Source organism: Oncorhynchus mykiss, chromosome 12 (assembly GCF_013265735.2).
Source record: "Oncorhynchus mykiss isolate Arlee chromosome 12, USDA_OmykA_1.1, whole genome shotgun sequence".
Lineage (NCBI taxonomy): Eukaryota > Metazoa > Chordata > Actinopteri > Salmoniformes > Salmonidae > Oncorhynchus > Oncorhynchus mykiss.
The window spans coordinates 54,253,477-54,281,205 of NC_048576.1; the positions used below are offsets into that span (position 1 = coordinate 54,253,477).

Below are 27,729 nucleotides of genomic sequence, written 5' to 3' on the forward strand. Positions count from 1 at the left end.
GCAAATTATCTGGTCATACTCACTGTCATTAGCATATTTGGGCGTTATTAGGTAGAACGGTGTGTAACCATGAAATATTACAGTTCATTCCCTCTGTAAACCAAAACTAAATGTAAAACTAGCTAAGTAAATACTACATATCCCAATATACAATGTGCCTCTTCCCGCAATGTAATAAATGTTTTAATAACCCGTACAGTAGGTGGCGGAAATACACCAATATGTGTAGTCTACCATCATGCTCGTAACATAGAATGTTAAAGAAGAAGACGCAATGGGCACGTTCGTAGATTCGCTCTGGCCATCTACTCCGATCACTCCCGTCTGAGTCTGCAACGAGCAGAATAACTGATTAATTTACGAACGCACCCAACGTAAGAGACTTCCTATTGCATAGCATGTTGGTACTTGTGTACACTGCTAAATAATGTAGCTAGGTTTTAGAGCCACCAGCAGTTATTTTGTGTAATTTCTTGAAATTATTTCGATACTGCTACACTTCTATATGTACAAAACTAATTGACGGGCTGAATTTCAACAAACACCGGTATGGCGGAGGGTGTCGGTAACGCAGTGAATCTTCCCCCCGGAGATCCGCAGCTCATCGGGCTCATCGTGGAACATCTCAAGAACCGAGGCCTGTTCGACGAGTTCCGCAGAGACTGCCTGGCAGATGTGGATACAAAGGTAGCTAATCTAGCGTTCAACTTTTTCTGACTAGCTATCAACGTTCATTTAAGCCTGCTATTTAACGTTAGCTAGCAAATAGTTTCCGCTTTATTTGTCCCACGTTGTTGTTTTTAGCTTAGCTAACTAGCTAGCCAGCTGTTGGTAATGTTCCGGCTATTGATCAATGGGTAACGTAAATGACGTGCTTCTGTCATTGTTGTCATCAGCCTGCCTACCAGAATCTACGACAGAAAGTTGACAACTTCGTCTCTACTCATTTGAACACTCAAGACTGGAACCCATCAATCAACAAAAATCAAGTGCGGAATGTGCTAAGACAAAGCGTCGTGCAGTGAGTAGCTACTATAAATGATTATAATTATGCTTGTAAATGTCTAATGCATTGTAGTTGTTGACAGTACATAACAATTAAATCACGTTTTCAAGCCAAAAACAGTGCCATCTGCACATGAATGGTTAAGATCATGTACCCAGTCTGGATTGCAATCAGGTGTTCCTGCTAATGCCAGTATTTTTTTTTATTTCACCTTTATTTAACCAGGTAAGCTAGTTGAGAACAAGTTCTCATTTACAACTGCGACCTGGCCAAGATAAAGCAAAGCAGTGCGACATAAACAGCAACACAGAGTTACACATGGAATAAACAAGCATACAGTCAATAACACAATAGGAAAAAAAAAAGTCTATATACAGTGTGTGCAAATGGCGTGAGGAGGTAGGCAATAAATGGGCCATAGTAGCGAAGTAATTACAATTTAGCAGATTAACACTGGAGTGATAAATGAGCAGATGATGATGTGCAAGTAGAGATACTGGTGTGCAAAAGAGCAGAAAAGTAAATAAAAACAATATGGTGATTGGGTGGGCTATTTACAGATGGGCTATGTACAGCTGCAGCGATCAGTTAGCTGCTCAGATAGCTGATGTTTAAAGTTAGTGAGGGAAATATAAGTCTCCAGCTTCAGCGATTTTTGCAATTAGTTCCAGTCACTGGCAGCAGAGAACTGTAAGGAAAGGTGGCCAAAGGAGGTGTTGGCTTTGGGGATGACCAGTGAGATATACCTGCTGGAGCGTATGCTACGGGTGGGTGTTGTTATCGTGACCAGTGAGCTGAGATAAGACGGAGCTTTACCTAGCATAGACTTATAGATGACCTGGAGCCAGTGGGTCTGGCGACGAATATGTAGCGAGGGCCGACTAGAGCATCCAGGTCGCAGTGATGGGTGGTGTAAGGGGTTTTGGTAACAAAAGGAATGGCACTGTGAAAGACTACATCCAGTTTGCTGAGTAGAGTATTGGAAGCTATTTTGTAGATGACATCGCCAAAGTCGAGGATCGGTAGGATAGTCAGTTTTACTAGGGTAAGTTTGGCGGCATGAGTGATGGAGGCTTTATTGCGAAATAGAAAGCTGATTCTAGATTTGATTTTGGATTGGAGATGTTTAATATGAGTCTGGAAGGAGAGTTTACAGTCTAGCCAGACACCTAGGTATTTGTAGTTGTCCACATATTCTAGGTCAGAACCGTCCAGGGTAGTGATGCTAGTCGGGCGGGCGTGTGCGGGCAGCGAAAGGTTGTAAAGCATGCCACAGAAGGAGTGTTTTATGGCATCGAAGCTTGTTTGGAGGTTAGTTAACAGTGTCCAAAGACGGGCCAGAGGTATACAGAATGGTGTCGTCTGCGTAGAGGTGGATATATCATTGATATGTATACAGAGAAAAGAGTCAGCCTGAGAATTGAACCCTGTGGTACCCCCATAGAGACTGCCAGAGGTCCGGACAACAGGCCCTCCAATTTGACACATTGGACTCTGTCTGCGAAGTAGTTGGTGAACCAGGCGAGGCAGTCATTTGAGAAACCAAGGCTATTGAGTCTGCCGATAAGAATGCGGTGATTGACAGAGTCGATGAAGACGGCTGCACAGTACTGTCTTATCGATGGCGGTTATGATATCATTTAGTACCTTGAGCGTGGCTGAGGTGCACCCGTGACCAGCTCGGAAACCGGATTGCACAGCGGAGAAGGTACGGTGGGATTCGAAATGGTCAGTGATCTGTTTATTAACTTGGCTTTCGAAGACTTTAGAGAGGCAAGGCAGGAAGGATATAGGTCTAGAGTGTCACCCCCTTTGAAGAGGGGGATTACTGCGGCAGCTTTCCAATCATTAGGGATCTCGGACGATATGAAAGAGAGGCTGGACAGACTGGTAATAGAGGTTGCAACAATGGCGGTGGATAGTTTTAGAAAGAGAGGGTCCAGATTGTCTAGCCCAGCTGATTTGTGCGGGTCCAGGTTTTGCTGCTCTTTCAGAACAGCTGCTATCTGGATTTGGGTGAAGGAGAAGCTGGGGAGGCTCAGGCAAGTAGCTGCGGGGGCGGAGCTGTTGACCGGGGTTGGGGTAGCTAGGAGGAAAGCATGGCCAGCCGTAGAGAAATGGTTATTGAAATTTTCGATTATCATGGATTTATCGGTGGTGACCGTGTTACCTAGCCTCAGTACAGTGGACAGCTGGGAGGAGGTGCTCTTGTTCTCCATGGACTTTACAGTGTCCCAAAACTTTTTGGAGTTAGAGCTACAGGATGCAAAACCCTGTTTGAAAAAGCTAGCCTTTGCTTTCCTGACTGACTGTGTGTATTGGTTCCTGACTTCCCTGAACAGCTACATGTTGCGGGGGCTATTCAATGCTATTGCAGTCCGCCACAGGATGTTTTTGTGCTCGTCAAGGGCAGTCAGGTCTGGAGTGAACCAAGGGATATATCTGTTCTTAGTTCTACATTATTTGAAAGGGGCATGTTTATTTAAGATGGTGAGGAAATTACTTTTAAAGAACGACCAGGCATCCTCGACTGACGGGATGAGGTCAATATCCTTTCAGGATACCCGGGCCAGGTCGATTAGAAAGGCCTGCTCGCAGAAGTGTTTTAGGGAGCGTTTGACAGTGATGAGGGGTGGTCGTTTGACCGTGGACCGATAGCAGATACAGACAATGAGGCTGAGATCCTGGTTGAAAACAGCAGAGGTGCATTTGGAATGCAAGTTGGTAAGGATATTATCTATGAGGGTGCCAATGTTTACAGATTTAGGGTATATGTGACAGTCATATGTATTGTCTCTGGTGTGTCAGGTCCGGCATGCTGGAGTCCGGAGTGGACAGAATCATCACCCAGGTGGTGGATCCCAAGCTTAACCACACCTTCAGGCCCCACATTGAGGAAGCCATTCACGACTTCCTGTCTGCTGAGAAGAAGGAGGAGGGTCCATCCAACACTCCATCAGAGACAGAACAGCAAGAGGCTCCAAGCCACACTGGACCCAAAACACCATGAAGGTCAGTGTGTCACACCTGTGGTCAAGATTGCTGAAATCAACATAAACATACAAATCATGGGAAAGGTATTGAACTATAATCTCCTCAGAATGTTTCAGGTTCTCAGTTTGTCATTTATCTTTATTTCAGGTGCAGAGAAACATCTTCTGCTAAAGGTAGACTTTTCTAGAGCTCCATCAGACTGGACAAGGAACTCCAACTTTAAAAACTAGTGTGGAGGTTTCCACAACTCTTAGTCATTCTTCATGTGGAGAAACCAAGCCATGGATTTTAGCTGTCAATGCTGGACATGCGTACCAACTACCAAGTCACAGGAGGAATCGTGCAAAATGACACTTTATTGTGTAGCTAGCACAATTGGCTAAATATACCATCTTTTACTTCCAGATAAAGTTGTATGAATTGCTCTGATTTAAATTGCATTTGTGGTTATTGAATTAACAATAGAATGGTCACTTTTATTTCTTAAAAGCCAGAAGTAGTCATTTCGTAATGTTTGCTAACTGATTTTATCCCCCAATGTTTTGCCACTTTTTTTTTGTGAATTTTGTAAATAAATGTTTTCAACAATAAATGATTTGGTAGAAATGTTTACACCGCCCTTTCATTTTTAAACTGGGTCAATAGAAAATGTGCTGTACTGGCCATGGTAAGACTTCATTGCTGAGTTAGCCTAGATTAAATGATCCATACCTCTGCTACATCTGCCTATATTCTTATTAGATTAGAATGATCTCAGCATTATTATCCAATTTGGAGCCATCCAGAGCAAAATCAGTGAGATCTCTTGAGGGGAGGGAGGTGCAATGTGTTCCTTATAGAGCACACAGTCCTGGGCAAAACCTTAGCCATAAAAGGGTGCTACAGTCTTTGCCAATTTGAGACTTGACATCTGGAGTACAGCCCAGGATATGAAACTAGCTCCCAGGGGGGATCCAACAGGCTGCCTCTGACAGGTTTGTTGGCATTTCTCTGGGCAGACAGGGTGCAAGGTGATTGGCACGGCATGTTGCTGTCTCCACATCCATGCTATATTTCTCTTGCTACCCTCGACCGTGTAGGAGAGGCTTAGCTCAATGGCCCTAAGATGCAGCCCCCAGGAAGGGGACGAGGGGCTCTGGATGAGCTGTGCAGAGTGTTCCCACCTGGCTGAGACAAAGGTTAAATTGATAGAGCTGCTTCTGTCTTTCACCACCTCGCCTTTGAGGACGTGCAGACTAGCAAGCCCTCTATGCTGCATCACTGAGAACTGGAAAGTAGGCCTTTCTGTTGTCTTTAAAAAAAATATCAGATACTTCCACACACCCGACACAACAGAATGAGTTTTCTTCGCTCTCCTGGTCTTTGTACAAGTAGTAGGAGAAAAGTCAGAAGGAAATTATATATACACTCTGTATTTGGACAGTGAAGCTAAAACATTTATCTTGGCTCTATAATCCAGTGTTTTGGATTTGAGATTAAATGTTTCATGACTACAGAATGTTACCTTTTATTTGAGGGTATTTTCATTCATATGTTTTACCGTTTAGAAATGATAGCACGTTGTGTATCTAGTCCCCCCATTTGAAGGTGTCTGGCATACTTTTTTTTTTTTTTTTACAAATTTGCATATGTAGATGCATGGGCACAAAGATCATACCACCCAGACATGCTAACCACTCAATTTTACCAATAACAGTGGAGGTTAGCCTTTTTTTTTGGGGGGGGGGGGGTATGATATTTATACCTCTAACTTTCTCACTCAACATTATTCACGTTTCATTCATGATTATCCGTAATCATGGGAGCATCCACATTAGTGTGGAAGTGTTCAGAAACATATTATATTCTTATTTACCATAAAAGTGACTCCAAAATTATTTACCACTTATTTCTATTAGGCACAACATAATCTGAAACACAACCAAAACAAAACTGCAAACACATCCACGTTTGTAGAGTCACAAGCTTGATGTAGTAATTGTGTGCTAGGGCTATGGGACCAAATACTACACTTTTGACCACTTATGTACACATATAAGGGGATTTGCCCAAATACGTATGACACCTTCAAATGGGGGGACTAGATAACTAGATAAAAATAACATCAAAATACAAGGTGACATTCTGTACTGTCACCTCATATGAAACATTTGATCGCAAATCCAAAATGCCGGAGTATAGCGCCAAGTGAAAAGCTTTAGCTTCACTGTCCGAAAAAACACATTGGGGAGTGTAGTAGATCGATAAGGGCAAGTAGAAAGTGGATACTAGTGACATATTGGACATTGAATATAGCTCATTTGGTTGGTTGCTAAGAGAAGTGACACTTAGTGAAAGCCGATCTTGTCCTGATTTTAACACCACAATTGTCTGCTGTCTGGCGTGAGTAATCAGAAAGCAGAGTGAGGAATTGAACGACCTGGCTCCGTTGCACTCTAGCTGGAAGTCTCTCGTCCTCACTCCCTCTCGTCCGTACCTGTTATGCAGGTCATAGCATGTGGTTGGGATTATCGACTAACACTTGCATCAAGTCAAGTAAAGCCACTTATTACACACGCATAATACCAGTAACTCAGTTAAAAGCCATGGCAACTTACGACCAGATGGTCTGAACACACTCGTTTTTTTATCCTGAATAGTAAAGGTCAAGTGGTGACCAAGTTGTGTTTCAGAGCTCTCACAACAACTGCATCTTCCTCCCACACAATGGAGGAGTACTGTGCAGTGTACAGGGCAACACAAGGCCGTGCTGAAGCAGATGCTTTGGCAGTATCTCAAATGTAAGACAAAACCCACAAAGGGGGCATAGTGATCCAAACTAGCTAAGGGACATCATCCTCTAGCCGTGTCTCTTGAGTCTGGCTTGACATAGCTGACAAAGTGTGATGTATCATTTCTGGCGAAGAACAATGTATGCAACCAATACAACAGGAAGGGGTATTAATTGGGAGATAGCTGGTCACCTGTGGGATTCATTTTTTGTGCCTCGGCTCTGGCTCTGGCACTGGCTACTACCACTATTTTGTCTATACTCGGGCAACAAATCATGACACGCAATCATGACTCCCTAATTGCAATTTTTCATATCGCATATTGATAACGATAAATTCAAAGGTTTTTATCATATTTGTAGGACATAGCAAGTAAATAATTTAGCATCAAGTGTAAAAAACTCAAATCCACAGATGTACCCAATTACTCACTGATGAGAGAGGACACCAGTACAAATACAAATAAGAGCATCTGCTCTTGGCCTTTCTAGGGAGTTTTTCCTAGCCACCGTGCTTCTACACCTGCATTGCTTGCTGTTTGGGGTTTTAGGCTGGGTTTCTGTACAGCACTTTGAGATTTCAGCTGATGTACGAAGGGCTATGTAAATACATTTGATTTGATTTGCTAAATGACTAAAATGTCAAATGCAAATGACACACATGGTTGAACAGTGCATTGTGTAAGCAACCAAGTGACACAGCACATTTAGCCTTAGATCTGCAGCAATTCAACTTGGGGTCCTTGGGGGGCACAGGTAATGTGAACTTGTGTGTTCACTGCACATCTTGGGTTGGGAAGTCTCAGTTGTCGTTGCATTTGTCTTCTGGACATTATAAATCACCAGAGATATTATTGAAAGAGGGGGGATAAAGTCACCCCCCCCCCCCACGCCCCTCCCCTTACCCCCATTAGAGCACAGCTGCACGTTGGTCCCAGAGTTGGCTCTCAGAGGCCCAAGCCACAACAATTAAATCCCCGTTCCTCTGCAAAGCCTTAGTGCATCTGTTCATTTTATTGCCCCTCAGATTTTTATCACACATCAGTAGGGGGATTCATTACATAAAGTGGCACACTGAGGTTGCCCGATCCAGGCAAGGTCACTTTTACCACTAGGCACAAGTTCCTCAGTCTCTTCTCTCCACTTCAGCCAGGGAATATGCAGACATAATGTGTATTCAAATCTGTGGTGTAGTGATTAGGGAGCAAAAAAAACTGTAGAAAATAAATAATACAAAATACTGAGCTATAGTTAACTGACAAAATAAAGGAAACACTTGAGTAAATGAGGGATACAAAGTATATTGAAAGCAGGTGCTTCCACACAGGTGTGGTCCATGAGTTAATTAACATCCCATCATGGTTAGGGTCATGTTTAAAAATGCTGGGCAGGCAATTATTTTGGCTACCATGGCCATGCCCCCATAGGATGACATTGTCCCCATCCACAGGGCGCAAGTGGTCACTGAATGGTTTGATGAGCATGAAAACAATGTAAACCATATGCCAAGGCTGTCTCAGTTACCAGATCTCAACCCAACTGAACACTAGAGTGGTGCCTGAGACAGCGCTTTCCGCCACCATCAACAAAACACCAAATTATGGAATTTCTCATGGAAGAATGGTGTTGCATTCCTCCAATAGAGTTCCAGACACTTGCAGAATATATGCCAAGGTTGAAGCTGCTCTGGCTTGTGATGGCCCAACACCCAATTCATTAAGAAACTTTATATTGGTGTTTCCTGTATTTTGTCAGTTACCCGTATATTGCGTTCACATTTATTTTGTTGAAATTGCATTATTTTATACTAATACAATTGCTCAGAGTTATATTTTGTTTAACAGGTAATATACAAAATTATTGGCACCCCTGTTTTCAGTACTCAAACACTCTCCCCTCGCGAGGATAAATAAAAAGCCTTTTTCTAAATTGTTTTATGAGTTGGAGAACACATTGGGAGGGATCTTAGACCATTGCTCCATACAGAATCTTTCCAGATCCTTGATATCCATCGTCTGCTTTTATGGACTGCCCTCTTCAATTCAAACCACAGGTTTCTGAGATTGCCATTGCAAAATGTAGATTTAGTGGTCATTTAACAATTTCTTTATTGATTTTGATGTGTGCTTGAGGTTATTGTCTTTCTGGAAGATCCACTTGCAGCCAATTATCAGCCTCCTGGCAGAGGCAACCAGGTTTTTGGCTAAAAGTTGATGATGCCGTTGACCTTGAGGGCCCCAGGACCAGTAGAAGCAAAATAGCCCCAGAACATCAAACATCCACCATCGTATTTTACAGTAGGTATGAGATACTTTTCTGCATATGCTTCCGTTTTTCGACACCAAACCCACCCCTGGTGTGTGTTTTAGACATTTTAGAAAAAGGCTCAGTATCGTTATCCCCACAATGGGAGAGTGCTCTAGTACTGAATTCAGCGGTGCCAATCATTTTGACCCCCCATCTTCTTTAGATTTGTTTTTATTGCTTGTTAAACCAAATCTCTTTCTCTGAGCAAATGTATTAGCAGAAAATAATATAATCTTCCAAAAAATGTTTTGCATACAATATAACAGTATTTGTATGATTTATTTTACAGGCCTACAGTCTTTTTTGCACATCTTTATCAACGTTGCCAATCATTTTGGACCTGACTGTATGCATGGTAAATATGTTAGCAAATTTTCTTAGCAAATTTCTGATTTATATCATTTTTGGAAAGTTATATTTTGAAGTAATTAGTTGCGGAATAAGGACTCGAAAGGACAGAGGATAGCGGCTGGCTACAGTTTATATGTAAAAAAAAAAAAAAGAGGATCAATTCATGACACAGAGAGAATTATTAGCAGGCCTATATACATATTAGGCAATTGTATTCATTGTACATTTTATTTAAAAAAATATTATGAATTCGGCCATTACAAGCACATTCTGCTGTTTTTCAGAGTGAGAAAGAAGAAAGTAAGATCGTAACATGAGCACAGCTTGGCTATTCTATTCATCTGCAGATGTCAGCGCTGATGTAATTTCATTGATTTATCCACTTGTTTTTGGCATGAGTCTGAAGCACAATGCCCTAACAGGGCAAAGTGTATGCAACTCACATGTTTAATGTCAGGCAATGTGCAGATTTGAGTAGACGTTGTGTGTAGTGGGCCCTGTTGTTTTTTCCCACGTGCTTAGGGGCCGCTAGTAGGGGACAGGACAAATACTCTCTCTGTATGCATTGTCATGACCTACTGTATCACAGTGGAACACAAACCAGGTGCCTTCAACACTATCAGAACGTTTTATTTGAGTGTCTCACAGAGTTCATTCTCAACTCACATCTTCCATCTCTTCACTCCAATAATTTTGCCACCATATTAGTTGATTTAGAATGGGGAAAATGTACCCAGATACATTTACATTTAAGTCAATTATTTCCAAAATGCCATTCCCAAATGCCACCGTAATTCAAGAATGACCCCAATATCAAAATACAGTCTCTGGAATGCTTATACTACACCTGCATGACTTTTTCTTTTGTGGTTAATCCATCATCATTTAAAAGCTACTCAAATTGTGTTCATACAACATGCACGCACAAGACTTGCATTTTACAACTCATAAAACCAGTTTTACGTTTAGCATTTTTCACAACATCATCATGTGAGAGACAGGGGGTACAAGAATGCACATGAACGTTGTGTGTTTGAGACAATGTGTAGGCATATGTTTCTAGGGCAGGGGTCATTCAGTGGGGGATCAACACAGAGGTTGCCTGAAGTTGGAACTGTTCTCTTTGGTTGTTTTGAAAGCTCTCTGCGAGGATGAAAGAGAGCTGGACAGTCACCAGTCCGAATATGGGGCCCACTATGTGTAAAACCACCCACACACACACACACACACACACACACACACACACACACACACACACACACACACACACACACACACACACACACACACACACACACACACACACACACACACACACACACACACACACACACACACACACACACACACACACACACACACGAGGCCTCTTCGCCCCCTTCCCAAAACAAAACAACAGCTCCCATCTTCAATCGCCCAGGGCCAGGGGGAGGAGACCGGAGATCACCATGTCTGTGTGGCGCTACTCCACTGGGACCCTGTGATGTCATCATGGCGTGCTGCACATGATCATGCTGCCCTTGGGCTTTACTAAACTGTCACAAAGTCCAGGGGGATCGTTCACAAAAACAGGTTATGCACCCTGGGACTTTCATCCAATGTGCCAGTCTCTGCTTCAAGACAGCACGCCCTTTGGATTTTCACCCATAACACACAAGAAGCTGTTCTGTTCGACGAACAGTTCTTCTCGCAGCAAGATAGGCACTCATTGCCCTAACCGGGCAAAGTGTATGCAACTCACGACTCTCCTGTGAGGAGTAGGGAGGCAGGTGAAATGCTGCTATGATTAAGGGCTGGTTAACATGTGATGATGAAAGGACCTTAGGTAAGAATGCTGGATTTGGCCAAAGCACTGCCTTAGATCCATATTCTGCTAAAGTGAGTAATGAAGGTTGGGTAGAAAGCGCATGTACTGTAATTCTCTAACACGCTTGGCTGAAACCATAGCCAATAGAACGGCAGTCTTGACTGAGAGCTCCCATAGCTCAAGTGACGACAGGGGCTCAAATGGTGGACTCATAAATGATCGTAGGACAACATCTAACTCCCACGAGGCTACTAAAGGAGCCTTGGGTGGCCGTAGCCTGCGAGCACCTTTCATGAATTGCGATACTAGAGGGTGTGCCTGTAGTAATGCATCCGCAATCTGGTCATGATCCATAGAGATGGCTGCCGTACACACTTTCAATGTAGATGGGGACTTCCCTGCAGCCATAAGCTCCTGGAGGAAAGTCAAATGACAGAAATTGGGCAGGAAGTTAACAATTCTGCATGGTCGACACACCACTTCCTGAACACATTTCCCTTGTAGGAATACAGGGTTTGCGTAGAGGATGCCTTGGCTGCCTAAATTGTATCCATTACCAAAGAGAGCAACCCTGCAGCTACAAGGCAGTTACTTTCAGGGGCCACATCCACAACTTCAGTATGCTGGTTTGGGGTGCCAACGCTTGCCGTTCGCTTGTGACATGAGGTCCGCTCGAAGCGGGAGTTCCCATGGTTGGGAGGTTGTCAGCTGTACAAGGTCTGAAAACGAGTGATGCTGTGGCCTATGTGAAGCAACAAGCATAACTTACACACTCTCAAGACTGATCTTCTTCAAGACCCGAGGGAGCAAGGAAATTGGTGGAAACGCATACAGCAGCCCCCTTGGCCATCTGTGTGATATGGCATCGCCCCAAGTGGGCCTCCAGGACCCTTGGAGAACTGCATAGGACAATGGGTTGAATCTTGCGATGCAAACAGATCGGTGACGTCCATTCTGAATCGCGCCCAGATCCTCTCCACTACAGAGGAAGAAGGCCTCCTCTGGAGAAGATGTTCTGCTGCCTGATTCTCCACCCCTGGCAGGTGTATTGCTCTCAGGTGTCTGTTTGCCCAAAGCAGTAGCTCCTTTGCTAGTGCAGTGTCATTGACCTCAATCCTTCCCGGGTGGTTGATGTGTGCAACCACGGTTGGGTTGTCTGTCCATATCAGTGCATGTTGTCTTCTCAATACTGGGAGGAAGTGCCAGAGTGCAAGGTGAACCACCTTGAGCTCCAGTACATTGATGTGAGCCGTTGTCCATGGTGCTGACCATACACCATGGACCCCAGACTACTACCCATCCCTGTAGGGAGGCTCTGTGTTCAAAGACCCGGTTGTGAACTGGGCATAGGATAACTCCACTGGGAGTTTGATGTGCTAGGCACCACCATTGTATTGCTCTCTAGTGACTCATTGAAATTGTCAGCTTTTTGTGTTTGTCCCTTTTGGGACATAGATTATGTCTGTTGTACCAGCATTGTATTGGCCACATGTGGAGCAAGCCCAGTGGTACAACATGGACTGCAGCAGCTTGGAGGCCTAGGAGCCTCTGACTCTATAGTGCTGACACCTATTTTTTTCAGTTTGAATGTCAAAAGACAATTTGTCAAAGATATACCACTCTTTCTGGAGACTGTTGCTCACATGATTTGAGCTTACAGTGTCAAGGCCAGGAAGTGCACACACTGAGATGGGACCAGAGAGCTCTTTTCCAAGTTCATTGTTAGTCCCAACTCAGAGAGATAATGTGAGATCATGGATGTGTGTGCCAAAACTTGGTTTTGTGACCCTGCAAATACACTACATATACATAAAGGTATTTGGACACCCGTTCAAATTAGTGGATTCGGCTATTTCAGCCACACTAGTGGCACACTAGTGGCTGACAGGTGTATAAAATCGAGCACACTGCCATGCAATCTCCATAGACAAACATTGGCAGTAGAATGGCCTTACTGAAAAGCTCAGTGACTTTCAACATGGCACCGTCATACGATGCCACCTTTCCAACAAGTCAGTTCATCAAATTTCTGCACTGCTATAGCTGCCCCAGTCAACTGTAAGTGCTGTTATTGTGAAATGGAAATGTCTAGGAGCAACAACGGCTCAGCCGCAAAGTGGTAGGAAACACAAGCTCACAGAATGGGACTGGTGTGTGCTGAAGCGGATAGCGTGTAAACAGTGTCTGTTCTCAGTTGCTACACTCACTACCAAGTTCCAAACTGCCTCTGGAAGCAATGTCAGCACGAGAACTGTTCGTCGGGAGCTTTATGAAATGGCCGAGCAGCCACACACAAGCCTAAGATCACCATGCTCAATGCCAAGCGCCGGCTGGAGTGGTGTAAAGCCCGCTGCCATTGGACTCTGGAGCAGTGGAAACGCGTTCTCTGGAGTGATGAATCACGCTTCACCATCTGGCAGTCTGACGGACGAATCTGGGTTTGGTGGATGCCAAGAGAACGCTACCTGCCCCAATGTATACTGACAACTGTAAAGTTTGGTGGAGGAGGAATAATGGTCTGGGGCTGTTTTTCATGGTTCAGGCTAGGCCGCTTAGTTCCAGTGAAGGGAAATCTTAAGACTACAGCTTACAATGACATCCTAGATGACTCTGTGCTTCCAACTTTGTGGCAACGGTTTGGAGAAGGCCCTTTCCTGTTCCAGCATGACAATACCCTGTGCACAATACGAGGTCCATACAGAAATGGTTTGTCGAGATCGGTGTGGAAGAACTTGACTGGCCTGCACAGACCCCTGTAGAATAGCAGGAAACTTGCTTTAAAACGGCAACATTTTCTCATAGACTCGTAAGGAAATTTGAAGAATAGCATTATAAAACTGCACAGAAGGTGTGTACAAATGTGTAAAAAAAAAATTTTTTAAATAACGTTTTCCAGGGTCCCAAATGCGGTAGTCCTGCCCTGCGTTGGGCCCTGGGGAAGGCCTGCCTGGCCCTGCAGCCTGAACTCTTTTCTCAGCCTGGTAAAGTGAGTTTATTTGAACAGCGGCAGCAACCCTCCTAAACCCAAACTTACTACCCTCCTGAGAAGCCTGCTCCTTTTCTTGGCAGCAGGCGGGGTCTGTTAAATGTGCCCTGACGTGAGACCATCGTTGCTTTCCTCTGACAGTTCAGATTCACTCTGCAGAGTCAGCATCTGCTGCCACCAGAGACCCGAGACCGGCTCCATTAGGCCCGCTGCCTGAGAGCAGCACACCCACAGCACACCCAAAGAACACCACCCCTTAACCACACTGTCAACAGTGTGGTTAATCCTATGTGATTGTGTTGCCACAGTTAATGAGGACTTGTGCGTGTAGGTCTGGAAAAGCAGGCTATTCAATACCTTCCACCAGTCAGCAATAGCCAATTTTATTGATGACAACTGTTTTCATGAAGTCATTTTGTTTAATCTGACTCCAGAGTGGTTACACAAGTTTTACATGTGGTGGTATCGGTATTACACAAGAGACATATGATGTCGACTGTTTTGAGGACCACATTCTTTGGATGTGTTGGGTGAAAGTCAGAAGGGTAAACAGCATACATTTACTACCGAACAACAGAGTACGGCCAGTATCCCTGTATCGGTTACCTGCATATGGGAAAAAAGGAATTGGACTATTTCACAATCATGATTGCACACAGAGAAATATTATTGTGGGAAAAACTGTGGCTGAGCAAAACCAGAGGTTTCAGATATTCTCTCTTCCAACATTTCAGATAAAAATCCCCTGATTTCAAGCAGAGGTCTTAGAAAAACAGAACACTAGGGTAGTAATTAGCCACCAACATGGTCAATCCCTTTAGAATGTTACAACTTTTACTTGTTGATAAACCAAACATTGTATTCTTCCAACTCCCTGCTCATATCTCATCCATTGTAGAGTTCTATTGTCTCAAAGTAAGGAACAACCAACCACATTCCATGACAACGCATAGCTATGATTATGTGGTAAATTGTAGTCCACTTCATGGTTGATTGTCATCACCCCTGCCTGACATGCAGTATATAGAGTGCATCTGGAAAGTATTCAGACCCCTTGACTTTTTCCACATTTTGTTACGATTATATTGCTTGTTTTTCTCATCAATCTACACATAATACCCGATAATGACAAAACAAAACCAGAAATGTTCGCAAATGTTTTTAAAAAAAACTTTTAAAAAACTGAAATGTCATATTTACATAAGTATTCAGACCCTTTACTCATTACTTTGTTAAAGCACCTTTGGCAGTGATTACAGCCTCAAATCTTCTTGGGTAGGACGCAACAAGTTTGCCACACTTGTATTTGGGGAGTTTCTCCCATTCTTCTCTGCAGATCCTCTCATGTTCTGTCAGGTAGGATGGGGAGTGTCGCTGCACAACAATTTTAAGGTCTCTCCAGAGATGTTCGATCGGGTTCAAGTCCGGGCTCTGGCTGTGCCACTCAAGGACGTTCAGAGACTTGTCCCTAAGCCACTCCTGCTTTGTCTTGGCTGTGTGCTTAGAATTGTTGTCCTGTTGGAAGGTGAACCTTCGCCCCAGTCTGAGGTCCTGAGCACTCTGTAGCAGGTTTTGATCAAGGATCTTTCTGTGCTTTGCTCCGTTCATCTTTCCCTCAATCCTGACTAGTCTCCCAGTCCCTGCCGCTGAAAAACATACCCACAGCACGATGCTGCCACCACCATGCCTCACCGTAGGGATGGTGCCAGGTTTCCTTCATTCTGGCCAAATAGTTTAATCTTGGTTTCATCAGACCAGTGAATCTTGTTTCTCATGGTCTGAGTCCTTTGGGTGCCTTTTAGCAGACTCCAAGTGGGCTGTCATGTGTCTTTTACTGAGGAGTGGCTTCCGTCTGGCTCTCGACCATAAAGGCATGGTTGGTGGAGCGCTTCAGAGATGGTTGTCCTTCTGGAAGGTTCTCCCATCTTCACAGAGGAACTCTGGAGCTCTATCAGAGTGACCATCGGGTTCTTGGTCACCTCCCTGACCAAGGCCTTTCTCCCCAGCACTAGGAAGAGTCTTGGTGGTTCCAAACTTCTTCAATTTAAGAATAATGGAGGCCACTGTGTTCTTGGGGACCTTCAATGCTCCAGAAATGTTTTAGTACCCTTCCCCAGATTTGTGCCTGGACACAATCCTGTCTCAGAGCTCTACAGACAATTCCATCGACATCATGGCTTGGTTTTTGCTCTGACATTATATAAACATATAAACGTACCTTTCCAAATCATGTCCAATCAATTGAATTTACTACAACTCCAATAAAATTGTAGAAACGTCTCAAAGATGATCAATGTAAACAGGATGCACCTGAGCTCAATTTTGTGTCTCATAGCAAAGGGTCTGAATACTTATGTAAATAAAAAACTAAATATATTTTTTTATATACATTTGCAAAACCTGTTTTCACTTTGTCATTATAGGGTATTGTATGTAGAGTGATGATTGTGTTTTTTTATTTAATCAATTTTAGAATAAGGCTGAAATGTAACTAAATGTGGAAAAAGTAATTGGGTCTGAATACTTTCCGAATGTACTGCATGTCCCTATTTGACTGTTCTTCAGTGTCACTTATGTTCCTGGCGCCATTGTGGCACTGAACACTTTCACTAAGGAAGTTTAGAGAGTGATATGTCTATGCTATGTAAACACTTGAGCTGTTGTTAATAAAGTAAATATCGGTATATTCAACAGCCGAAACATTCAGCACCCACGCTATTGAGGGAATGAATTAAACTCGGCTTAACTGGAGTTGTGTAATCAGCTTGCGAAATTCTTTCAACCCTAAACCATTTACAGCCATTTCAGAAGGCCAACATTTGACCATATTTGGCCATGGAGGAACATACATCTTTGGAGAGAGGGTGAAAGCCGTTGCTGAACTTGCCTTCTGCTGGGAGACAGATAGCTTCTCATCCTGTCCCATTACTGGATCTCACCCATTCTGTAACATTAATATTAGCCTAACTAAACACTGGGGCCATCCCTAGGGCCCTGCTACTACTGAGGGAAGTATGCCATTATTCCCCGACCTCAGTACACAGGCGTGACTGATAGATGATTTGTAAACCTCAGACCCCCCACCACCCCTTACCAGGCAACTGGGAGTAATGCTAATGATATTAACTAAGCCAATTGGACTTCTCCAAACAAACACATTGGACGTCTCAAATTAAGCACCTTACTACTGAAAGCAAAGACAAATTGTTTTGAAATGTGTCTATGACGTCTGAGTTGAAGATGCTGGTTGTGGGCATTTCTGTGGTCCCCTGTACCTCAGTTGGCAGCGCCAAGATAGTGGGTTCGATTCCCAGGACCACCCATACATAAAATGTATGCATGAATGACTACGTCGCTTTGGATGAAAGCGTCTGCTGAATGTGAAAATATAAAAACAACCATTTTAAAGATGTTACTGAGTTACAGTTCATGTATGGCAACCAGCCAATTGAAAACAATGAATTAGGCCCTAATCTATGGATTTCATGACTCGGAATACAGATATGCATCTAGTGTTGGTCACAGATACCTTTCAAAAAAAAAACTAGGGGCGTGGATCAGAAAAACAGTCCGTATCTGGTGTGACTACCATTTGTCTCATGCAGCATGACATCTCCTTCGCATGGAGTTGATTTAGGCTGTTGATTGTGGCCTGTGGAATGTTGTCCTACTCCTCTTCAATGGCCATGCAAAGTTGCTGGATATGGGCAGGAACTGGAACACGCTGTTGAACACGTCGATTCAGAGCATCCCAAACATGCTCAATGGGTGACATGTCGGATGAGTATGCAGATCCATGGAAGAACTGGGGAATTTTCAGCTTTCAGGAATTGTGTACAGATCCGTGCGACATGGGGCCGTGCATTATCATGCTGAAACATGAGGTGATGGCGGCGGATGAATAGCACGACAATGGGCCTCAGGATCTTATCACGATATCTCTGTGCATTCGAATTGCCACCGATAAAATGCAATTGTGTTCATTGTGCATAGCTTATGCCTGCCCATATCATAACCCCACTGCCACCATGGGGAACTCTGTTCACAACGTTGACATCAGCAAACCGCTCACCCACACAACACCATACACACTGTCTGCCATCTGCATTCCAATTCCAATTGCACACTCCCTCAAAACTTGAGACATCTGTGGCATTGTGTTGTGTGTCAAAACTGCACATTTTAAAGTGGCCTTTAATTATTCCCACCACAAGGTGCACCTGTGTAATGATCATCCTGTTTAATCAGCTTCTTGATATGTCACACCTGTCAGGTGGATGGATTATCTTGGCAAAGGAGAAATGCTCACGAACAGGGATGTAACCAAATTTGTGCACAACATTTGTGAGAAATAGTTTTTTTGTGCGTATGGACAATTTCTGGGATATTTTATTTTAGCTCATGAAACATGGGACTAACACTTACCTGTTGCCTTTATATTTTTATTCCGTATATACTGTATATACACATTTCTAAACTGTACCGGAAGAGATTGAATTGTCACTCAAGTGACTTCAAGAGTCCGCTTTAAGGTACAGTGGTTTCAGCAAGTATTCACACCCCTTGACTTAGATTGATATTTGTTTGTCTTTTGCCACTGGCCTACACACAATACCCTATAATTCCTAATTCAAAGTGGAATTATGTTTTTCGAAAATGTTCCTAATTAATACCAAAAATAAAAAGCTGAAATGTCTTGAGTCAATAGGTATTCAACCCCTTTGTTATGGCAAGCCTAAATATGTTCAGGAGTAAACATGTGCTTAACAACTCACATCATAGGTTGTAGGGGCTCAATGTGTACAATAATAGTGTAACATTCATTTTGAATGACTACCTAATCTCTGTACACCCACACATACAATTATCTGTAAGGTCCAAGAGTGCATTTCAAACACAGATTCAACCACAGAGACCAGTGAGGTTTTCCAGTGCTGGAAAGAAGGGCACCTATTGGTAGATGGGTAAAAAAAATCAGATATTGAATATCCCCTTGAGCATGGTGAAGTTATTAATTACTTTTTGGATGGTTTATCGATACACCCAGTCACTACAAAGATACAGATACTCAGTTGCCAGAAAATAAGGAAACTGCTCAGGGATTTCACAATGAGGCTAATGGTGACTTTAAAACAGTCACAGAGTTTAACGGCTGTGATAAGAGAAAACTGAGGATGGATCCACAACATTGTAGTTACTCCACAATACTAACCTAATTGACAGCCTGAAATTAAGGAAGCCTGTACAACAAGGCACTAAAGTAATACTGCAAAAGAAATTGCAAAGCAATTCCATTTTTGTCCTGAATACAAAGTGTTATGTTTGGGACAAATCCAATACAACACATTACCGAGAACCACTCTCCATATTTTCAAGCATAGTGGAGGCTGCATCATGTTATGGGTATGCTTGTAATTGTTAATGACTGGGGCGTTTATCAGGATAAAAAAGAAACAGAATGCAGCTAAGCACAGGTCAAATCCTAGAGTGAAAACCTGGTTCAGTCTGCTTTCCACCAGATAATGGGAGATTAATTCACCTTTCAGCAGGACAATAACTACAAATGTTAGAATTTGTCTGCCACTGACAGAGTATTTTTTGGGGTTGTAAACCCATTTTAATCCCACTTTGTAACACAACAAAGGTGTGTGAATACTTTCTGATGGCCTCCTGAAGTGTGCCTCTGACACACAGTGCCAATATAAGGATGACAGGGGATATGTTTGGCTTGGCACTGAGCCCTGGTAATGGCATCGGATTCTCTCTCACCTCATGTTCCTTTGGGATCCTTTGGCACTATAGGCCACTTTGTCACATTCTGTTTTCCATGGTATGTACTATGCCTCTCATGCAGTTGTAACCTTTAGGCAAGACAGCAAGATATTTCCCACAAATCACTGCCCAGCCTATGGGAACTAAGGCTCCTGACTTCCACTCAACTATTTTGAATAGCACCACTTCACAGTACACACCCCCCCATTGACTATCTCTCCGTTAAAGACTCAAAACTAAGTGACATTTTTCTGGAGTATTGCAAAACTGATCCCTCGAGCATGTCCCTCATGAAGGCTACTACTTTGCAGTTGCCTACCGCCACACTGGCTGTCACGGCACGCTGACATTCTCTCACCCCCGTTAGCTGCCAGATTAATTGAGGCTAGAAGTGATAATCCCATCAGTGTAACTGATTTACAATGTGCTTAGGTTCTTTGGGGGTAAGGGACATTGCTTTCCTGTGCCACTGTATACATTCAGGCAATGGCAATATCATGTGTCCTAGTAGTCCACAAGCCTTTGTTATCCATGTCTATGTGCATGCACACTCTTCAAGAAACTACATTTCAACATTTTATTCGGTCTTTTTCAAATGCCATCTCAACAGCAGGAACTACTAGCCTCCATTGTTATAACAAACAACTCAGCATCTGAAAAACCCAACTCCACCCTTACTTTGTAGTTTCACATCACATAATTCAAAAACATAAATGCATCACAACGTTGTAATATGAAATATATTACAGCCTTTGACTTCAATACTTCCTCCAATTCTTTAGTACAGTATGGCGAAATGTTATTGAACGCAGGCCATTTAAACTTTGGCCGTGGATGCCTGACATGCGATTGGTCGGCAGCCACAAACGACAGCACCTGTTTAGCGCCTTCATTAAAACTGACATAAGAGTTGAGGGAAATATAGGCAGCATCCATTCCCCCGCAATGCTCGTTTTGATTCACGTCTCTACTGGAAAGTTATCCATTTAGTTGAATTTAGTACATTTAAAAAATATATATATATTTAAAATGTTATTTTCTTTTTGGAGTGTATTAGTGCGAATGGAGATGCTACTTACATTTTCTTTGGCGGTCTTTCTTTGTATAGCCTTTCAGCAAGTAAAGGCGACAGACCCAAACGAACTTCACGAAACCCCTCAAGAGAAACAATTGAACCATCAGAAAAGACGACTCTCACTGCAAAACACAGGTATGTTGGCTAAATGTTGCTTGTAGGCTATAGCTACTGCCTCGTACTTGTATGTCTGAAATGCGGATCATACGTTCACCAGATAGTCTAAAGTTTCACACGTTTTCATAAAATGGTCTGCACAATGCCCTTTTGACTCTCCGGTCGTATTCTTTTTAGGCCACATGAAACTATTTCACTGTGAATGAAAGTTTTTTTTTTTTTTTTTTAACAAAATGATGTCCCCCGAAATGACCTGTGGTAGAATTTGGTTTTATAGTGTCGTCCGTCGCAGGTACGCAGTGATCTCTAGTTCTGTCACTTCACTGTAATTCAATGCGCCAAGTGACCAACTCTTATCCAAGCACATTCCCGTTGAAATGCCAACACAAGCTCTGACAGCAAGCTGTTCTTACCCCCGGCGCAGCCACACACCACCGTGAATATGTTGACGACGTTTTTTTTAATACCCTGGGTTTATGTAATCCATCAATGTAATCATGGATCCACGTGCCTAGTCTTCAGCAGTGTTTATTTAGTTTTTGCAGAGTATAGGCGCAGTGGCGATTTTTAGCATGTAAATCTTGGTGCTCCTATTTTCTGCTGGCCTGCCCCACCACGACAAAGCAATGAGCTAGGCTGAAACACCTGCATTTTGGAGCTGCTTGTTTTGTAAGCAGCTTTATTAACTCAATTATATATTTTTTTTACATTGTTTACAAACTGATGTGACATGCATTCAAAAAATGTAGCACTAAGAGATATGGCCCTTGGTTTACCTCAGACTTGACTGCCCTTGACCAGCACAAAAACATCCTGTGGCGTTCTGCATTAGCATCGAATAGCCCCCGCGATATGTAACTTTTCAGGCAAGTCAGGGACCAATATACAATGTCAGTTAGGAAAGCTAAGGCTAGTGTTTTTCAAACAAATTTGCATCCTGTAGCACTAATTCCAAAAAGTTTTGGGACACAAGTCCATGGGGAATAAAAGCACCTCCTCCCAGCTGCCCACTGCACTGAGGCTAGGAGACACTGTCACCACCGATAACTCTACGATCTGCAGCAACTTGACCTCTTTCGTATCGTCTGAGATCCCCATAGATTAGAAAGCTGCCGCGGTCATCCCCTTCTTCAAAGGGGAAGACACTCTAGGCCCAATGTTAGACCTATTTCCGCCCTACCTTTCTAAAATCTTCGAAAGCCAAATGAACAGATCACCGACCATTTCAAATCCCACCGTACCTTCTCCACTAGGCAATCTGGTTTCTGAGCTGGTCATGGGTGCACCTCAGCCACGCTCAAGGTCCTAAAGGATATCATAACCGCCATCGATAAGAGTATTGTGCAGCAGTCTTCATCGACCTGGCCAATGCTTTCGACACTGTCAATCACCTCATTCTTATCGGCAGACTCAATAGCCTTGGTTTCTCAAATGACTGCCCCGCCTGGTTCACCAACTACTTCTCTGATAGAGTTCAGTGTGTCAAATCGGAGGGCCTGTTGTCTGGACCTCTGGCAGTCTCTATGGGGGTGCCACAGGTTTCAATTCTCGGGCTGACTCTTCTCTGTATACATCAGTGATGTCGCTCTTGCTGCTGGTGTTTCTCTGATCCACCTCTATGCAGACGACACCATTCTGTATACATCTGGCCCTTTGGACACTGTTTACAAACCTCAAAAGAGCTTCAATGCCAAACACTCCTTCCATGGCCTCCAACTGCTTTTAAATGCTAGTAAAACTAAATGTATGCTCTTCAACCGATTGCTGCCTGCCCGACTAGCATCACTACTCTGGACGGTTCTGACTTTGATTATGTGGACAAATACCTGTCTGGTTAGACTAAACTCTCCTTCCAGACTCACATTAAGCATCTCCAATCCCAAATTAAATCTAGACTTGGCTTCCTATTTCGCAAAACAAAGCATCCTTCACTCATGCTGCCAAACACCCTCGTAAAACTGACTATCCTACTGATCTCTGGCTACGTCATTTACAAAATAACCTCCAACACTCTACTCAGCAAATTGGATGTTAGTCTATCACGGTGCCATCTGCTTTGTCACCAAAGCCCCATATACTACCCACCACTTCGGCCTGTATGCTCTCGTTGGCTGGCCCTCGCTACATATTCGTCGTCAAACCCACTGGCACCAGGTCATTTAAGTATTTTGCTAGGTGAAGCTCCATCTGATCTCAGCTCACTGGTCACCATAGCAACACCCACCTGTAGCACACGCTCCAGCAGGTATATTTCACTGGTCACCCCCAAAGCCAACTCCTCCTTTGGCTGCCTTTCCTTCCAGTTTTCTGCTGCCAATGACTGGAATGAATTGCAAAAGTCGCTGGAGTCCAACTTTAAGCATCAGCTGTCAGAGCAGCTTGCCGATCACTGTACCTGTACACAGCCCATCTGTAAATATCACACCCAACTACCTCATCCCCATATGATTTATCTTGGTGTTTTGCACCCCAGTATCTCTACTTGCACATCTATCACTCCAGTGTTTAATTGTAATTATTTCACCACTGGCCTATTTATTGCCTTACCTCCCTGATCTCACTACACTTGCACAGTCTATATAGATTTTTCTATTGTTATTGACTGTACATTTGTTTATCCCATGTGTAACTCTTGTTTGTTGTGCTATCTTGGCCAGGTCGCAGTTGTAAATGAGATTGTTCTGGCCAACCTGGTTAAATAAATGTAATAAAATGTATTAATGCCAAAATTACATGCAAAACAGGCAAGCCACCCTTTATTTTATTTTTTATTTTTTTGCAAGAAATGTGCCTGCCCTGAATGACTGATCGCCACTGTATAGGAGGGACCCATTTTTCTTTGTCTCTAGGGCGGCAGAACGACCAGGACGAGTCCTGACAGCACTAGTCTAACCCTGAAACATTTTAAATACTTTTACAATATTACATCTCCACAGTTGGTTGTATAATTTGTAAGAGGATTATTCTTTACTGAAAAAGCAGCAGTCATATTTGGAGGACTTTTCAATGATTCCCTAGGAACCAGCACATTGACACAATATCGACTGTTGCATTATTATTAACAAGCTACTGTTCTCTTCTGAAGAGACCACAAACATGCTTGCCACCCTCCTGTTTAGTAACATGTTCCCTCCATCAGCGGAGATCCAGCACTGTCTGGTGAATGCTGGGGATGTGGGCTGTGGCATGTTCGAATGCTTCAACAACAACTCCTGTGAAATACGAGGCCTACATGAGATCTGCGTAACATTTCTGCACAATGCCGGCAAGTTTGACTCCAAGGTATTCCACTTCTCCTAAACCGCTGTGCTGCTGTCATAGAGGGTTTTCCACAAATGCTCTCCACTCTTAGAAAAAGGGGTCCAAAAGGTTTTTTCATCTGTCCCCGTAGGAATAAATACAATTTGGGGTCCATGTTGAACCCGCTATAGAAAGGGTTCTCCTATGGGGACAGCTGAAGAACCTCTTAAGGTTCTAGATAGAAAAAAGGTGTTAAGAGTGTACTACAGCCAGTACATCCTTTATGTAACTGTATGAACATGTTTAGTATGTTATAGAACAACTTGGAAAATGATACCTATGATGTGACTATTCTGGAATTTGGTGTAACAATTTACATCTTTGTAAAAATATATTTTTAGCTTATCATAATGCATCTTTGCAAATTAGCTACAACATGCAGTTGAAGTCATTTTCACAATTCCTGACATTTTAATCCTAGTAAAAATATTAGGATCACCACTTGATTTTAAGAATGTGTCAAAATAATAGTGGAGAGAATGATCTATTTTAGCTTTTATTTATTTCATTACATTCCCAGTGGGTCAGAATTTTACATACACAATTAGTATTTGGTAGCATTGCCTTTAAATTGTTTCACTTGGGTCAAATGTTTTGGGTAGCCTTCCACATGCTTCCCACAAGTTGGGTGAAATGTGGCCCATTCCTCCTGACAGAGCTGGTGTAACTGAGTCAGGTTTGTAGGCCTCCTTGCTCGCACACACTTTTTCAGTTCTGCCCACAAATGTTCTATGGGATTGAGGTCAGGGCTTTGTGACGGCCACTCCAATACCTTGACTTTGTTGTCCTTAAGCCATTTTGCCACAACTTTGGAAGTATGCTTGGTCATTGTCCATTTGGAAGACCCATTTGCGACCAAGCTTTAACTTCCTGACTGATGTCTTGAGATGTTGCTTCAATATAGCCACATTTTCCTTCATTATCCCAGCTCTTTTGTGAAGTGCACCAGTCCCTCCTGCAGCAAAGCCTGCCACCCCTGTGCTTCACGGTTGGGATGGTGTTCGGCTTGCAAGCATCCCCCTTTTTCCTCCAAATAACGATGGTCATTATGGCTAAATAGTTTTATTTTTGTTTCATCAGACCAGAGGACATTTCTCCAAATAGTACAATCTTTGTCCCCATGTGCAATTGCAAACCGTAGACTGGCTTTTTTATGGTGGTTTTGGAGCAGTGGCTTCTTCCTTGCTGAGCGGCCTTTCAGGTTATTTCAATATAGGACTCGTTTTACTGTGGATGCAGATACTTTTGTACCCGTTTCCTCCAGCATCTTCCCAAGGGCCTTTGCTGTTCTGGGATTGATTTTGCACTTTTTGCACTATCTCTAGGAGACAGAACGTGTTTCCTTCCTGAGCGGTATGACTGCTGCGTGGTCCCATGGTGTTTATACTTCTGTACTATTGTTAGTACTGATGAATGTGGTACCTTCAGGCGTTTGGAAATTGCTCCCAAGGATGAACCAGACTTGTGGAGGTCTAAAATTTTATTTTGAGGTCATGGCTGATCCTTTTTTTTTTTTTTTTTTCCCCCATGATGTTAAGCAAAGAGGCACAGAGTTTGAAGGTAGGCCTTGAAATACAGCCACAGGTACACCTCCTATTGATTCAAATTATGTATATCAGAAGGTTCTGAAGCCATGACATAATTTTCTGGTTTTTCCAAGCTGTTTAAAGGCACAGTCAACTTGGTGTATAATCTTCTGACCCACTGGAATTGTGATACAGTGAAATAACCTGTCTAAACAATTTGTTGGAAAAATGACTTGTCATGCACAAAGTAGATGGCCTAACTGACTTGTTAACAAACCTATAGTTTTGACAAGAAATTTGTGGAGTGGTTGAAAAATGTGTTTTAATGATGCCAACATAAGTGTGAACTTTTGACTTCAACTGTATCTAAATAGTAGGGGTGCTGCCAAAGTTCTGTTCTGTCTCAAACAGTTTTGACTGCTTGGAACTTTTGTAAATTAAGATTCTCCTCCCGAACGTTCTGATCGTAAAATGATCAACTTTACCATCTTCATGTAAAAACAAAACTGCTATTGGGTAAACTATATCTACTTGAAAATAAAGTGGAACACCTCCCTCCTAAAATGTAGTGACTTTTTTTTTTTGTCCATAATTGTAGGTTACATGATACAATTATTGTGCCAGTCCTGAGATGACGTGTCAGCTGTTATGTTGAACTCTGTAGGGGAAGTCCTTCATCAAGGATGCCCTGAAGTGCATGGCCCACAGCCTGAGGCACCGGTTCAGCTGTGTGAGCAGGAAGTGCCTGGCAGTGAAGGAGATGATGATCCACCTGCAGAGAGAGTGCTACGTCAAACACAACCTTTGTTCCGCCATCCAGGAGAACATCAATGTCATGGTGGAGATGATCCACTTCCAGGACCTCTTCCCCAAAGGGTGAGCATGAGGCCTTTTTCCATTTCATACTAAACTCTGTGTAGGGTGTTTCCAGACTCCACATGATCTGATATTCAAATACTGTAGTAGTCTGCATTCAGAAATATAACTTTTCCTCCTACCTCAGGACTCATGTGGAGCTGGTGAACATCCTGCTGGGTTGTGGTGAGGAGGTGAGGACAGCCATAGCACAGAGAGTGAGGATGCAGTGTGAGCAGAACTGGGGGGCCCTGTGTGACAGCCTGAGCCCGTGCTCCCTCGGTCGTTCAGATGACCCCCAACACATCACCGTCCCTCCCGCCTCTCTGCATCCTGCTGGACAGCTCTTCCTCCCAGACATTGAACAGGAGAAACCTAAGACGGGCCAGCTAGACAGGGGCTACCTCCACCCCTCTGTGAGTCTCAGTCAGGAGCCCCTGGACAATGCCACAGACCTTGGGCTCGCTGTGGCCAGTCAACCACCCAATACCGCCATCCAGGGGTGAAACGCTGAGTGCAATGTCTTTAGCCTGTTGACACACAACATAGCTGCCCCTAACCCCTTTTCCCCCTCAAACAGCCCTACTACTGAACCTCAGTGGTTACAAACAATGACACAGGACGAGTAATGGTCCTGTACCATGCTCCTCCATTCATACTGTCCTAAATTGTAAAGGTGACAGGGTATGTGTGGTCAAATGTAGATTTGAGGCCATGCACTTGTTTTTCAGTAGTAATAGTTACTTTTGTTTTAATTACAGGTGCAATGTAAAACATATTGTAAAATAGCTTTCATTTGATTCCTTTTAGAAGTAAATGGGTACAGTGGGGCAAAAAAGTATTTAGTCAGCCACCAATTCTGC

At 43.3% G+C, this 27,729-nt stretch overlaps 1 protein-coding gene across 1 annotated transcript; it reads left to right on the forward strand.

The window, feature by feature from the left end:
* Positions 1-242: 242 nt before the first annotated feature.
* LOC110538908 lies at positions 243-27,481 on the forward strand. Its single transcript, XM_036939510.1, has 7 exons — positions 243-687; positions 897-1,021; positions 3,815-4,013; positions 20,984-21,203; positions 24,325-24,467; positions 26,676-26,887; positions 27,015-27,481. Exons 1-7 carry the CDS (start codon positions 550-552, stop codon positions 27,370-27,372), a joined length of 1,395 nt encoding a protein of 464 aa, XP_036795405.1. The 5' UTR covers positions 243-549; the 3' UTR covers positions 27,373-27,481.
* Positions 27,482-27,729: the final 248 nt, after the last annotated feature.

What these genes read in the sequence shown, in the direction of transcription:
- LOC110538908 (XM_036939510.1), top strand. Translation starts at nt 550, where the DNA reads ATGGCGGAGGGTGTCGGTAACGCAGTGAATCTTCCCCCCGGAGATCCG. An exon ending in CTAAGACAAAGCGTCGTGCA is followed by an intron (nt 1,022 to 3,814) that starts GTGAGTAGCTAC and finishes CTGGTGTGTCAG; the next exon opens with GTCCGGCATGCTGGAGTCCG. An exon ending in CAGGACCTCTTCCCCAAAGG is followed by an intron (nt 26,888 to 27,014) that starts GTGAGCATGAGG and finishes CTCCTACCTCAG; the next exon opens with GACTCATGTGGAGCTGGTGA.